Source organism: Poecilia latipinna, unplaced genomic scaffold (assembly GCF_001443285.1).
Source record: "Poecilia latipinna isolate Pla-1442-1.1 unplaced genomic scaffold, P_latipinna-1.0 Scaffold109, whole genome shotgun sequence".
Classification (NCBI taxonomy): Eukaryota; Metazoa; Chordata; class Actinopteri; order Cyprinodontiformes; family Poeciliidae; genus Poecilia; species Poecilia latipinna.
In genome coordinates, this window is record NW_015112725.1 from 123,358 (window position 1) to 137,367 (window position 14,010).

At 37.5% G+C, this 14,010-nt stretch overlaps 2 protein-coding genes across 3 annotated transcripts in view; both read left to right on the forward strand.

The window, feature by feature from the left end:
* nod2 (nucleotide-binding oligomerization domain containing 2) overlaps positions 1 to 2,699 on the forward strand; it is a 10,947-nt gene extending 8,248 nt beyond the window's left edge. Inside the window, exons 5-11 of the mRNA XM_015027906.1 lie at positions 711 to 794; positions 881 to 964; positions 1,074 to 1,157; positions 1,241 to 1,324; positions 1,445 to 1,528; positions 1,660 to 1,743; positions 2,387 to 2,699. Of these exons, the coding sequence (XP_014883392.1) occupies positions 711 to 794; positions 881 to 964; positions 1,074 to 1,157; positions 1,241 to 1,324; positions 1,445 to 1,528; positions 1,660 to 1,743; positions 2,387 to 2,459 (577 nt within the window). The 3' untranslated portion in view covers positions 2,460 to 2,699. The remainder of the gene's footprint in view (positions 1 to 710; positions 795 to 880; positions 965 to 1,073; positions 1,158 to 1,240; positions 1,325 to 1,444; positions 1,529 to 1,659; positions 1,744 to 2,386) is intronic.
* A 1,501-nt stretch (positions 2,700 to 4,200) lies between these two features.
* cyld (cylindromatosis (turban tumor syndrome)) overlaps positions 4,201 to 14,010 on the forward strand; it is a 26,502-nt gene continuing 16,692 nt past the window's right edge. Inside the window, exons 1-6 of one of the 2 annotated variants that reach the window (XM_015027909.1) lie at positions 4,201 to 4,551; positions 5,960 to 6,496; positions 8,718 to 9,020; positions 11,219 to 11,324; positions 11,872 to 11,967; positions 12,413 to 12,529. In XM_015027909.1, the coding sequence (XP_014883395.1) occupies positions 6,011 to 6,496; positions 8,718 to 9,020; positions 11,219 to 11,324; positions 11,872 to 11,967; positions 12,413 to 12,529 (1,108 nt within the window). In that variant the 5' untranslated portion in view covers positions 4,201 to 4,551; positions 5,960 to 6,010. The remainder of the gene's footprint in view (positions 4,552 to 5,959; positions 6,497 to 8,717; positions 9,021 to 11,218; positions 11,325 to 11,871; positions 11,968 to 12,412; positions 12,530 to 14,010) is intronic. The other variant, XM_015027910.1, reaches the window with a different exon arrangement.

Consider the following 14,010-nt stretch of genomic DNA (forward strand, 5'->3'; position numbering starts at 1 on the left):
CCCGTGTTGTTCTTTTCTTTTAAATTAAAAATTTTTTTTTTTTTTTTTTTTTTTTTTTTTTTTTTTTACAGTGCAGTCTTCAGCCAAAAGTGAAATTACTTATATATACCTTCATACGGAGACTTGTGGTTTTGTGTTATCTGTGAAAAAAAAAAATCCATGACAAAGCCAAGTTGCTTGTAGAATTGGCCCTATTCCAAAGTAGAAATGAGACATCAAGAATCTAAAATATCTCAAATATAAACTTTGTTACTGTAGTTTAAGTAGATTATGTATTATTATTTTTCAAAGCAATACTTTGATTTCAGGTTGTTATGTAGACTGCATGAAATAAGTGCAATGCACCATAGATGAGCCATTTTTAAAGAAAATAACTATTTAAAGTAAAATTGTATTACAATGAAATTTTATAAAAATAGCGAGCCTTTGACTGTTTATAAAATTCTTGACTTTTTGTTGCTTTAGATGGCTAAAATTTTCTCTGTAATTGCTCATGTTTACACTAGTTATCATTGTCAGTAGAAATTGATTTTCCAAACTGAGACTGTTCTATCTTTTTTCCGTCATCACACTAGTTTTCCTTTTTGACCATATCCGTCAGTTTATTAAGTTCATTGAAGGTTGATTGTTTGAACTAAGACAATAAACAAATGCAACATATTAATGCAAGCTTTCATAGTTAACATAGACGCATGTTGTTTGCTTAACAGCCTCAGAAATAATAACATTACAGACGAGGGCATCCGCAAACTGATCGACAAAGTCATCCACCTTCAAAACTTCCAGAAAATTGCGTAAGTATATCAAGAACAGTTACTAACTTAAATATAAAAAGTGAAACGTTATCAGTTTGTATAATCACTTTGTTTATTTTGTCCAGCCTTTTCAACAACAGGCTAACTGATGCTTGCACAAAGCATTTTTCTTACCTCCTAAAGACCAGACAAAATTTCCTGTCCTTAAGGTCAGCTCATGCCATCATCAAAAGTGAAACCAGACCAGAGATTAAATTTGCAGTATTCACAATGTCTGTGTAATGTGATAGAATAATGACAGTATATTTTGTCTTTCAGGCTAGGTAACAATAACATTACAGCAAAAGGAGCAAAGCAACTGGCAGAGGGACTGAAATTCAACCATTCACTGCAGTATTTAGGGTAAGAAAATGCTTGTGCAAAGTTTCATGCATTCTGTTTTTCAGTTATTATAAGGTACTTAGAGTATTTCTTTGTATTCAAAGGCTATGGGGCAATAAGATAGGTGATGAAGGAGCAGAGGCCCTTGCAAATGCTTTACAGAATAGTGAGTCCATTGTGTGGCTCAGGTAATATTTGCTTCAGACATTCATAAACACTTTGCAAGCTCTAACAGTTCATTGCATTTCCACTTGCTTTTTCCGAAATAAAAGAATACAAAAACTAACAGTACAATAATGCTCTGGCAGTCTTGTAGGCAATGGTGTTGGAAGTGCAGGGGCGTGTGCCATATCTAACATCATCAAGAACAGCACATCACTGGAGGATCTCTGGTAAGTCTTAGCAAAATGCTCTGACCCATTTAACAAGTGCAGAGGTCATATGCATGAGCTAACTGGTTTGCTATTTTGGCAAATTGTGCAGCAGTGCTTAAATGACTGTGCATTGTTATTTCCTTTAAAAGGTTGACTGAGAACTGCATAACCAGAACAGGGGTGGAGTCTCTGACTCAAGCCTTAAAACATAATCATCATGTCAAGTCAGTATGGTAGGTGATGCAAAACCATACGCATACACACAGTCTTGCAATACCGCTTCAACAACAGGCTAACTGTTGCTTGCACAGAACATTTTGTTGCATTACAACCACAGGTGTGAATCTACTAAATTCTACTGAATATTTGCTGGTCTTCCTTCACATCAATTTTAACTTGTATAGACGTTTGCTTTACAGTGTGCAAAATGAAATATTTTTAATGACCAAGCAGGTAATTTTAAACATTTTTCACAAAGCATTTTTTCTAGGTCTAGCACTGATTTGGGGCAAGAAGGCTTGATTTTATAATCTGCATTCTGAACTGAAAATATGAAATCTCATTATCTGAGAGTGTTTGTGTGCAAAAATATATAACCAACATGTTTTGTACAGCCCATAGACATATCCTATCCAGTATCACTAAGTGCATTGTGATGCTGGAATAGAATGGGGACATTACCTAATTGTTCTCACAAAATTAGGATAGTAAAATTATCCCAAATGTCTTGGAATGCTAACAAGCTGAAGGTTGAGGTCACAGGTTGGTTCTGATGCAAAAGTCAAAAACACCAGCCTTTTTTTCCCTTTCAATCACCTTGCATAACATCATACTTTTTGATTATGAATACTTTCAGTTTCTTCCTTTTCTTTCCAGGTTGAAAAATAATGACCTCACTTCAGCAGAGATTGAAGAAATGGAGCAGATTGAGTCACGGCTTGTTTTCTGATTTGGTGTGATGTCATTCAGAAGTTATGTTTTGGAATATACCCATTATTTTCATGTAATTGTTGATGGGTTCATGTGTACAGAATGTATCATAATTTTTACAGTGTGCAAAGTGAAATTTTTTAATGACTTTTTATTCTAATTTATTCTAATTTTGGTGTATTTGTTTTTACTGTTGCAACTTGATGTCAGTGTCATTTTGTGCCTAATGTGCAATAACTATAAAGATTTTTATATTCAACTCTTTTGTGTCACAACACTCATTGAAAATCCCGAAACTAAAAATAGATCAAAAGGGTTTTTTTTTTCAGAAAATGAGGAACCTGGTTAAACAAAGAACTAAGCTATTCCAGCAGTGTTTCAACTGTATGTGTATTTTTTCTTTTAATATGTCAGTTTGAGATATTTAATATTTCCTATCAACTACTAATGATTTAACAAAATTCTAATTCTCAATTACAGCATGGTGTAAAATATAATCTTTTATATTGGCATAGTTTCATGCATGGCACGGAAACTATGCCACGCTGATCTTTGTAAATCCTTGTCACTGGATGAAAAGCAGCTAAATAAAATCACATTCATGCCTTCATAACTATGATTTGGTTCAGATATGATTAGCTTCTTATGGAGGCCATAAGAATGGCCCCAGACCCTGTTTTGCTGGGGTCTGGGGCGGGTTACCCTACAGTGGTGTCAGTTCTCGGACCTGGGAGTATAGTTTATCTTTCAAGTCAGCTAGAGTTCCCCTTCCCCTTGAATATCTCAGGCCCCCACCAAATGTGGGGCCTATTTCCTCCTGTAACACTGCCTGTGAGTGGCTGGTGCCACTACCCACTGGGACATCGGTGGTTCTTGGCGTCTGGGGCTGGGTTTTCAGGTGTGTGCTGGTTCTCTCCTAGTAGCTGTTTGGTGGGCCTGGGCTCCCTGACTTTGTTGGGCCACTGCTGCAGGGCACGCCAGTTCTCCGGGTACCAGCTAAATCTGCTGCTAGGGGTGGTCACTGCAATTTCCAAGTCTTTCAAGAATTTTTGAATTAGATTTAGGTCTGAACTTTGATTACATAATTTTATCAAATAAATATATTTCGATTTTAATCCTCTACTGAAGCTCCAGCTGTATGTTTATAATAATTCTGTTGGAAGGGAATCTTCTGCAGGAGTCTTAAATATTTTGTTGTCTCTAACAGGGTGTTACATTGCCCTGATTACCTTGTATGTATCCTCGTCCACCTTGTCATCAACTCTAATAACCAGCTTCTATATGCATCCCCACAGAATGAGGTTGCCATCACCATATCAGGTGGTCAGCCAAGTCATTTTGATGCTGCTTTATGCATGTGTCTAATTTGATTTTGATAGAGTGACTCAGAAAATCTGTAACATCTTGAATTCACTGTGCCCTCCTGTTGGGGTGAGAAAACAATGAAATATTGCAAAATACTGGGTATGTAGTAACAATAAAATAAATATTACGTAAACCCAAATCATTGTTTGCAAAGTTTGAGAACCTGCTTTATGACAATGTAGCCAATTTAATTAAGATTTAAATATTTATATTACTGAATATCACTGAAAAATGCCTTCAGTGTGTAAGTGTATGTGTATGTACTTCAACCTAACTATGTTTTCCTGACATAGTGGGAAAATCCCTCATACTAGGACTTCCTTAAGCACACGAATTAACCAATCACAGGTCAATTAAAAAGATAGCTGGCCAATGTCTATGAGAGAGCGCAGTGACGTCACGCCATACCAACGGTGAGGTCGTCTCCTGTAAATAATAAATGTAGTCTATGTATGCTGCGTTATAGCGTTTGAAGTTTTTTTTATATATAGAACCAATATCTAAATGCGTTCAGTTAATTTTAATTGGTGGCAGTCCTCTGCCCGCATCCTTACCAGCTTTCACGGCTAACTTTAGCCTGACACTCAGCTGTTTTGAACGCTAGCGTTAGCTAGCTAGCGGCTGAGCTAGCAGAGGTTATAGCAGAAGGAATTTATCATGCTTTAGAAGCCGCTTTCTATCTGATGGATGTATGAAATGATCTGTCAGTCACCCACAGCCTCCGAGTAACCTGCCTTGTCTCGAAGGTAAGCCGTCTGCCTCGCTTGCATTGGTTATGAATGACAGTTTGGTTCATTTTAGCCATTTCCTTCAAAAAGGGGGGGCATTGACTGGTTGTTTCTGCCTGGTGATACAATCCTTTATTAGTTGTCAAGGAAAAACGTTAAATAACAATCTGTACAAAATCTGTCATGTGGAGCTTTTCTGATAGACAACATAAATAAATGCCATAGAACAACTGCTTCCCCGTTTCAGGTTGAAAATAGGCTACGCTGGGACAACGACGTATTTTATTGCTGTGCAACTCCATCCGTAACAATAGTGAGTTAACGATTTGTCCAGATGCTGTGTCAGTTCTTGTAAGCAAAAATATGTGAAGTAAACTAGTATTTTAAATATTTTTTTGCTGTCATCCTTTTAACAAATGACGGATGCGGTGCAGGAGATATGCTGAACACTGTCATATCTGAGACGTGATCAGGGGAAATCCACCATGCTGTTGTTAGTCCTACCATGCGTGGCAAAAAAAAATAAATAATAATCCACTGTCTGCTTCCCGGCTATTTTTAGTATTTTCAAATGTGTATATTTGAGTAACGAGAGAGGTGCTTCTGAAAACAGAGGTGTCATACAGGGATGAATCGGCTGCATTGATGGACTACCTCAGAAATTAAACTGAATATCAGATCTATCAAATATACACTCACCAACCACTTTATATAGAGCTGGGTTGGAGCCCCTCTTGCCTTCAGAGTCATTTTAATTCTTTATAGTTAGGATGGGCCAGGCATTGCACATTTCTCAGAGATATTGGTCCAACTTGACATATTACTCAGGTGCAGCATCAGCTCCACATGTATGATGTGAAATTCTCCTTCCACCATCTTCCAAAAACTACTTTGGTTTTACTGTATTGAGTTGTTGTGACTGTAGGCCGTTGGAGAACAGTTAACCTCAGTGTGATGGTTAAAAACAAAACGGTTTCAAAGGAATTCATGTTGGCTAATTCACTATTTGTATTAACAACCAATTAAGTGGTTGTAATAAAAGGCTGGTGGGTGTAGTATTTTGACCGTGATCTAATCAAAAAGCAATATTTAGAATGTTAGTAAGATTTTCTGATTTCTGAAAACTGAAATAACATCTCCACTTTATTTTGCATGTGTTTTTGCATTATGTAATGAGCTAAATCTTTGAGTCTTTCTGGTATCTGTAAATCCTTAGTTTTGTTACGCTACCAATAGCAAAATGCTGCACCCATGCATATGGGGCATTGACTCATCCGTTCTTACCGCTTTTAGTCATGGCAAAGATTACAGATAACGTCTTTTCTTGTGTGATGTGTTGGATTAGATTTATTTTTAGCTTCTTCCAAACATTTTAATTTTATTCTTATGGACTGCTCCTGTGAGACTATTTTACTATTAATTTCAGACCGCCAGTCAAGCTTGTCTTGGCACTGGGCCCCCAGTCTGCCATGCAGCCATGAGCTCTGCCCTGTGGGAGAAGCCTAGTGGGGGCTTCAGGGAGGACTGGCGCTTCTACATGGTCGTGAAGGAATGCACTGTGGAGAAGCCCACCCAAAAGACCCTGAGGATTCCCCGCGGAAGCCTCGGCCAAGCCTGCCAGGAGCGCAACAGCCTGGGGCGGACGCTGCCCCCGTGTAAGGGCAAGAAGAGCCTCCGCATCCTGGACCAGACTAACGTGGTGCTGAGTCTGGATGAGCGGGACGTGGTGGAGCTGGATGAGAAGCTGGCTGAGCTGCTGTTCCCTATCACTAACTGTGAGGAGCGATGCAACTTGCTCTGCGACGAAGACCGGCTCGAACGGGTCCGAGACATCGACTGCGGCTCCAAGGTGCGCGTGCAGCTGCGCTCAGGGGATGAACCTCTGCCTGGAGTGGTCCGCTTCAAAGGCTCACTGCTTCCTGACAGAGCCCTGTCTGGAATCTGGTTTGGAGTGGAGCTCCTGGTAAGAACTAGATTGTTAATTTTTCTTTTATAATAGATTAAATACTAATAAAGAAAAAAATAATAATTCAAGTCAGTTTTAAATAATACATTTATAAAGAAGGGAAAATAACATGAAAATTAAAAATATTCTGATAACTTAAGGTACATGCAAAACAAATATGAAAATGTCTGTTAGAACCACAGACCAAAGCACTGCACAGATGTTGAACAAAATTAGGCTAAACGAGAACTGCACCTCATCAATAGGAAAGAGGTTGTGGTTTTGCAACTTGGTGTTTTATTTTAGGATTTGTGAAAGTAGGAACCTGACTTATAGAGAAAATAAGCTTATATTTCAAATTTTCTCACTAGTATGTTACTGTTTTTTTTCTTAAAGCCAAAAGCTATACAGTTAGTTAACCTTATAAGTTCCTGTCAACAAAGGAATGAATAATAAGGGCTACCATATTGCTTAATTGTGAAATTATTAGTTCATTTTGTTCATCACTACTTTACAGGTGATACATCTCTAAATTATTATTTGTTAGAAAATATTATATAAGACTAATAACCCCCCCCCCCAACTAAGATTAAGTATGCATAGAATAAACTCTGTATCAAGCCATATGTGACCTACAAGTTACCATTTTTAAAGCTAAATTATTGAATTAAATTAACTTTTCAGTGATCTTCTAATTATTGAGCTGCACATGCAAGCGGCTAGTTCAGATTTTGAAAATCAAGTTTATGTGAAGTTCGCATTTGCAACAGACAAATGTCAAATCACAGTAAGTTCGCAGAAAACAAAAGACATTCTTAGAGTGGTAAGTGACTAAAAGGTGCATTTTGTTTCTACTCAGAAGTCAGGTTTTCCCAGTTCCCACTCAAAAATGCACCAAGAATGCCTTTGAAAGTAGCAATTGTGACCAGGAAAGTCAGAGGTAACCGAGCAGTCCCACTTTCAGTATCGAGTATGGTTGCCATGCTTAATATAATGTACTGAAAGTTGTAGGAATAAAGAATTGGTATTTCTGGCAGTTTGTATCTCATTAAACTAAACATACATATACTGCTGTATTTGTGAGCATGTTCCTTTAGTGCTGAATGCATGAAATGGACGTAATTTTTTTATCGACTAACTTTGCTAAAAGTAGTGATAGTCTTTTCAGCTTGTGTTATGATATGAACCTACTCTGGCAGAGGCTACTCATCGTATCAGTGACTCTGACCTGCTGCTGTAATCCCCAAACATTACAAGACCTAAAAAAAAAAAAAAAAAAGGTTTTTGATGCCATTGTACAAATGTCACCATGTCACAAAACCTCAACATTTATTTACTTTACTAACCTCAGACTGCTGAATCGAAGTTGATCAGGCAAATTAATGCATCCAGCCAACATTATAAGGCAACAACAAACTTAGCAACAATCTTGAAAGTGTCAAGATTTAATCTCCAGTAAAATTTTCTTTTGTGTTGTGAAAATGTTCCGTTTTTTTTTTTTATTATTTCAAAAATCACATTTGACACTATAAAAAAGGAAAATAAATTCAGATTAAAACTTTACAGAACCTCACTCGAAAACAATCTGAACTATACCTTTAAAGCAAACAAATGAAAAACATTGTAAACATGATGGATGTTTAAAGTTGTTTATACGGAGCGCTGAGCTGCAGAGATTAAACTTGCAGCTATTTTTAGTAAAAGTATCAAATGTCTTTTTATTTTCATACATCACATCTGTGTTTCCGACATCAGAAAGCAGTTCTTTTTTGGCTTTTTTTATTTGGATTCTTTTTTTAAAATTAGTTGACTATTTAAATATATTTTCTTTTTGTCCTATTGGTGTTACATTCATTTAGTGTTTTGACTGAAATAGATGTAAGCAAACAACTGCATCATGGCAATTATTTTTTGTATAATCTTGGTAGTAAATCTAAATCCCTGATGTGATGCAATTTGTTCTGGACCATATGTACAGCAGCAAGGTACAATGGGTTGCCTACTGTAGCACATTGTTGTTTTTATTCTAAGTCCTGCTCCAGTGTTTATGAGGGGGCTGAGACAGATAATGCATTCAAGCTCTACCTCCCTAAAATGCCATAAAAGAGTGCATGTAAGAAGACATTTTGGGTAAGAATTGTTAAACCATGCAGGGTGAACAATGCATTGATCTCTCTCTTTCAGCTTTGTCCAGTCTCTCTCTGAATTAAGTTTGATATTCTCTCCTTTCTTGTCCCAGGAGGAGGGTCGGGGTCAGGGCTTCACGGAGGGTTCCTACCAGGGTCGGCAGCTCTTCCGTTGTGAGGAGGAGTGTGGCGTATTTGTGGCGTTGGACAAGCTTGAACTCTGGGAGGATGAGGATGACGAAGGTTTGGGCCCGCTGGAGGAGAACCAGGTTAGGCTGGAGGACGACCAGGACTATGCTCCGCTGGAGATCAACTCCAGGGTGGTGCTGAGAGAGGAGCCCGAGAGAGGAACCGTCATTTTTTGTGACCTACTGCCAGGGAACGAGAGCCTGGGTTACTATGTGGGAGTTGACATGGTAAGTATGGCTCCAGTTAAATAGGATGCTGTACCTGCTATTTTAAATCCAGACAGAAGTGGGATGGAACATGAAAATGGGATACTTTTAAATACATATGGCTAAAATAGTTGTTTTAATTGTAAACTGTTTGTACAGCGAAGTATATGGTCAGCACAACAAATGCTGATGGGCTGACCTATAAGTCAAACCTCTATCATGTCAGAGGAAAAGAAGACAGTGGCTGATTTTTAGAGCAAACATGGAACTGTGCATTATGCCTAAAGGTTTCCACGTTGGTCAGTTTTGTCCTAAGGAAGGAGAGATTGAAATACCTTCCAGATAAATAATACTTTAGTTTCTTATTTTGCGTAAACATTTAATACTCTAATTGTTGAGCTTAAGATGAAGTTTTCTTATTGGTCTTCATGTTAAAACATACTTGGATGCTCCAGAGAAGATATAGAAGTGCTCACACCTGCCACTGATGAGACTATCAATAAATGTAATTATTAGCACCTGGCTGCTACTCAGCAGTGTCAGTAAGCATTAAAGATGGACTTTCTTTTTTTTTTTTTGGTGTTATTTATGGTATATTGTTGTTAATCTGATGATTTGTACTTTGAGTTCTCTGTCCAGTTTTCTGACATTATTGTTATTACAGATTGACCTGCACTGGGTTTAGGTCGGGTTCTGGTTTAAAGATGTATACCAAAGTTTTAAAAAGTTAAATGTTTTCTTTCTAACTACTGTTCCCAAAGTTTAAAATACCTTCAATGAGATACTGGAGAAGTGCTAGAGAGTGCTAACACTGCTATTGATGAGATTAATGGTGTGCGGTTGAGGTGAAGTAGTGGTTAACCAATCAGATATTGGGGTTTATCTGTTGATTCATAGTGGCAGTTTAAATTATACCACGATGGACTTTAGCAGGGGAAATATATGTAACATTTATTTCCCTAAACTTGCAACACCATTTCAAACCACCGACATTGTTTCCTTTCTTCAGTTTAACCTGTATTGCATCACTATCACAGTCACAGGACCAAACAAATACCACATGGCCAGTTTTGGCCCAGTTTTACTTATTAAACAGATGCTGATATACTGTGCATCCCTGCTTGTTATGTTTGTGTTTCTCTATAAAGTGCAAAATGGCAGAAAGGTGTAACATTCTGTGCAATATTAACTTTACAAAAAGTTCTAAATTTAGTCTGTCTTTATACTTTGTTTTTGTTAGAATTGCATAAAAATAATAGGTTATAGATGGTGTTATTGCTGTAATATTTTACAGCATATTAGTTTTAGAAGATTAATTTTTGCTTTTTCATTTGTTTTCAGTTTTTTCTTTTTTTAATACAAGAATTATGATATTTTGTTATCACACCTGACCTGCACTCAGTCTCTGCTCTGACTGATAAAGAATGTGACACTTAGTAACAGACCAGTTAAGGCTGTTGTAGCTTCGTCACTTTATGGTGTTTTTGTACTAAGGTAGTCATTCCATGCCATGAAAAAAGACTACATATTGTGGTATTGGGTAATACATTGACAAATAAGTATGTAATATATTGACTCGTTTGTCTTAGTTTTTGTCTTTCAATGACTATTCCTTTCATTTAGTATCCATGGCTACTGTGGCGTTGTACTCATAGTGAGATTGAAGCATTTGACTACAGATTGCTAGCAGCAGCCGCAGCAGCAGCAGCCCACTCAGTGCATCTGAGCCTCCCACACAAAGGCAAGGCAGTCACGCGGGGAGTGAGGTAAAGACTTGGAGCTGTATGACCCAACAGCGTGGCAAAGGGCCAACTGGGAGCTGAGGAGAGCCCACTGCTCTGCCTCACTGTTCGTCCAGCCTCGCCCTGCCTTCTCTTGCTAGTCACTCTGGTCTCAACCTTATTCCACATAGTCCTCTGGAGCAAAAGCCTAAATTTGAACCTGAGGAGGAGGAATAGCAAGCTTCTGCTTGGAGCTTTCAAAAGAAACGAACTGAGTTGGAAGATCTGCTATTTAGGTAGTCAAGAGGAGTTGCATAGTTTGGAGTGGTAGTATGCAGGATCAAGCTAAAGCACATCCTTTAGGTTGTGCAACAAGACAACTGGCCTCACTAATTATCAGAATCGAGGGGATTTAATATTTGGGCCACCAGCACAAAGGCATCAAATGATAAGGAGCACCTGAGACCTCATCAACTTGTTCATGTCCGACTCTTTTAGGACAATCCTATCGGAGACTGGGATGGCATGATTGAAGGGAAGCTGGTGTGTGATTTTGCCAGTTTGGAGCACACTCGACTTGTTCCCATTGGTGACGTAATGCCAGGTGAGTCACCACATCTGTGTTGACGTTTTTACTCCACATTTGCGTTGCTGGAACTTTTAGTTTCTGGAAACGTCCCTCCCTCGGACGAGCACTGCGCTCCTTCTGAGCAGTCTGAGTTTGTGTTTGGTTTGCAGCGGGAACAGAGAGCCTTTTGTAGTGATGGCTCTCTTGCTTTTGAAAGTCAAGTGAGATACTCTGGCTCTTTGTTCTCCACAGTGGCATATTGATTTGCTTATGCATGTTTCTGCCATCTCTCTTGAGAAAAACACAGATCTATACATACTGACATTGTAATTTATGACAATTCTCCATTTTCTTTAAAACTCAGGAACTCCACATTTAGTCCACATTTAATCTTGAGTATATATAGAATGCTTCCCTGAACTAATTTTGAGTTAAACATTTTAAATATTTGATTGCGTAGCCAATAAAATTATTGATTTTTTTTTTAGCTTTCTTTGAATTTTAACATAAAAAAAATTAGAAAATTCCTAGTTTCACTTACTTCTCAGTGTCATGCCTCTAATTTGAATTTCTTTCTGTGCAGAATATTCCATGCAGGACCAAAGGCTGCCGAAGCACAGTTTTGCCCCCAGAGGCAGTGACAAATCATCCTCTGGTCAAAGCAAACCAAAGAGCAAAGGTACAGCACTGGTGTTATGATGCTAAGCTACCTAACATTTCCACAACTTAAGCAGTGATTTTAATTTTTAAAAAGGCCTCTCACCCCAGATTATTACACTTTTTATTGTATAAATGAACAGCCGCCTGCTTTTCTCATGTTTTAGAGGGTTTCACAGACTTATGTGTAGTTGCAAACCACACTTAACAATAACTTTTTACCATTTTAGATGACATCTGATGGGCAGTCTTGGTAAAATAAGGATATGAGGTGTGAGTTGATGCGAATACTGCTCTTCTTTGCTGTGATTTCCTTTAGTTTGTAGTTGTTTAATTAATCTTTTTTTGTTGGATTTTATTTCCCATTGCTGTTGACACAACTTCTTATTCATACTAATCAGCTGTGCACCGTGCACATTAAACCCTTCTCTTGTTTTTCCCTCCTCATGTATTTGCGTTACTTGCAGGATTAGCTCATCAGTGTGGCGGTAGAAGCAAGTCTGACTTTTACTATACTTTAAATGGGAGCTCTCTTGATCCCCCAGCCCAGCCCAAATCCAAAAGCACATGGTACATTGATGAAGGTAAAACTCGTGAGATGTTGGTCGTCTGATTGGCAAGCTCCTGTTCACCACAAGCTGTGTACTGATTGGTCCAATAAATGGGTTCTGCCCGACTGCTGAGCTACCTCTACTCTATAATGACACATTCAGTCTGGAACAGTTGGCTTTTCTAATAAAAGTTTCCTTGAATATGACCTCAACCCTGTTAATATAGGATCTTAACATTTTTGACATGGTTTGATATGAATAGAAAATTAAACAATTAAACATTAATTCAAACCCATCCAGCATGCAGCAGACTCAAGTTTGCTCTCTTTTCGCTATAATTAATACAAGATATACTCAGCTAAGATATACTTTCCTTGCAAAAATCTTTGCAGCCCCTGAATTAAAAAAAAATTGTCACATAGGCCATGACAGTGTTGTGGAATATAAGCCAAAAATCCCTTTTCAAAGCAAAAATACCATAATTACACATTTTATCACAGATACCTATTGTATTTTCAGTAGGTTACGTAAAAGATTGATTAATTATACATGTGCAGAATAAGCCACCATTATTGTATATAACATAAAAATGTATATTCCTAAAATGTTGATTTTATTACATTGTTTTTGTAAAATGCTAATATGTAAAATATTTTTGAAGTGACTGCTTCCATGTTAGTGTCTAAATTGCTTGTGGAGTGGCACATTTATAGAAACAGACACGTATTTGTATTGGAGAGCGATGACATGAAGCAATTTCAGACCACAGAAACAGAATGAATGTGTCCTAAAATTTTCTGATGAAGCAAAAAATACAAATATTAGCTCATAATTTTCTTTCTTTAACCATTTAAAGTAATTGAAGCAATTGAATGATTAGATTTTTTTTTCTGCATCGGTTTATATTTATTTGGCATTTAATAGAATAAAATTACTGACACTTTATTGCAGCAGTATTAATGTGAACTCAACAGACTTGAAGTAAATGTGTCCAACTAATTGTGTGAAGAAATCTAGATAGTAGGTCGATGCAGGAGCTTGCTATGCAGACTTTTCCACTCGTCTTGTCCTTCATCATCATTTCAGCGTTATTTTGTCTCATGTTGGGTTGATGGGTGTTGCTAAAGACTTTTAATAATACTCAGCGTTGCAACAGACTCTCATATGCCTTATTTTTATTTTGACTACAGTTGCTGACAATAGATTCAGTGTGTTTGTGTTGCTGTTTGCATGCCTGAGTATTTATAAAAGCTTTTGTCACTGAGATCATAATTGATTCATTTTTTTTCAACAACACATCTCATTGTTTTATTTTTATTTTTTTATTGTTTCAGTGGTGTCAGCACACAATCTGGATCCTTTTGTTGTTGTGTTTGAACTGGCCGGTCAATGTTGTTACCAGTATCTTCCAGTTGTGAATAAGCTTTTCATTTCAACACCTACTGAGATTTGATGTTGCTGTTTTTTTTTTTTTTTTTTTCATGAGATGTTTTTTTTTTTTTTTTCCTGAGGAG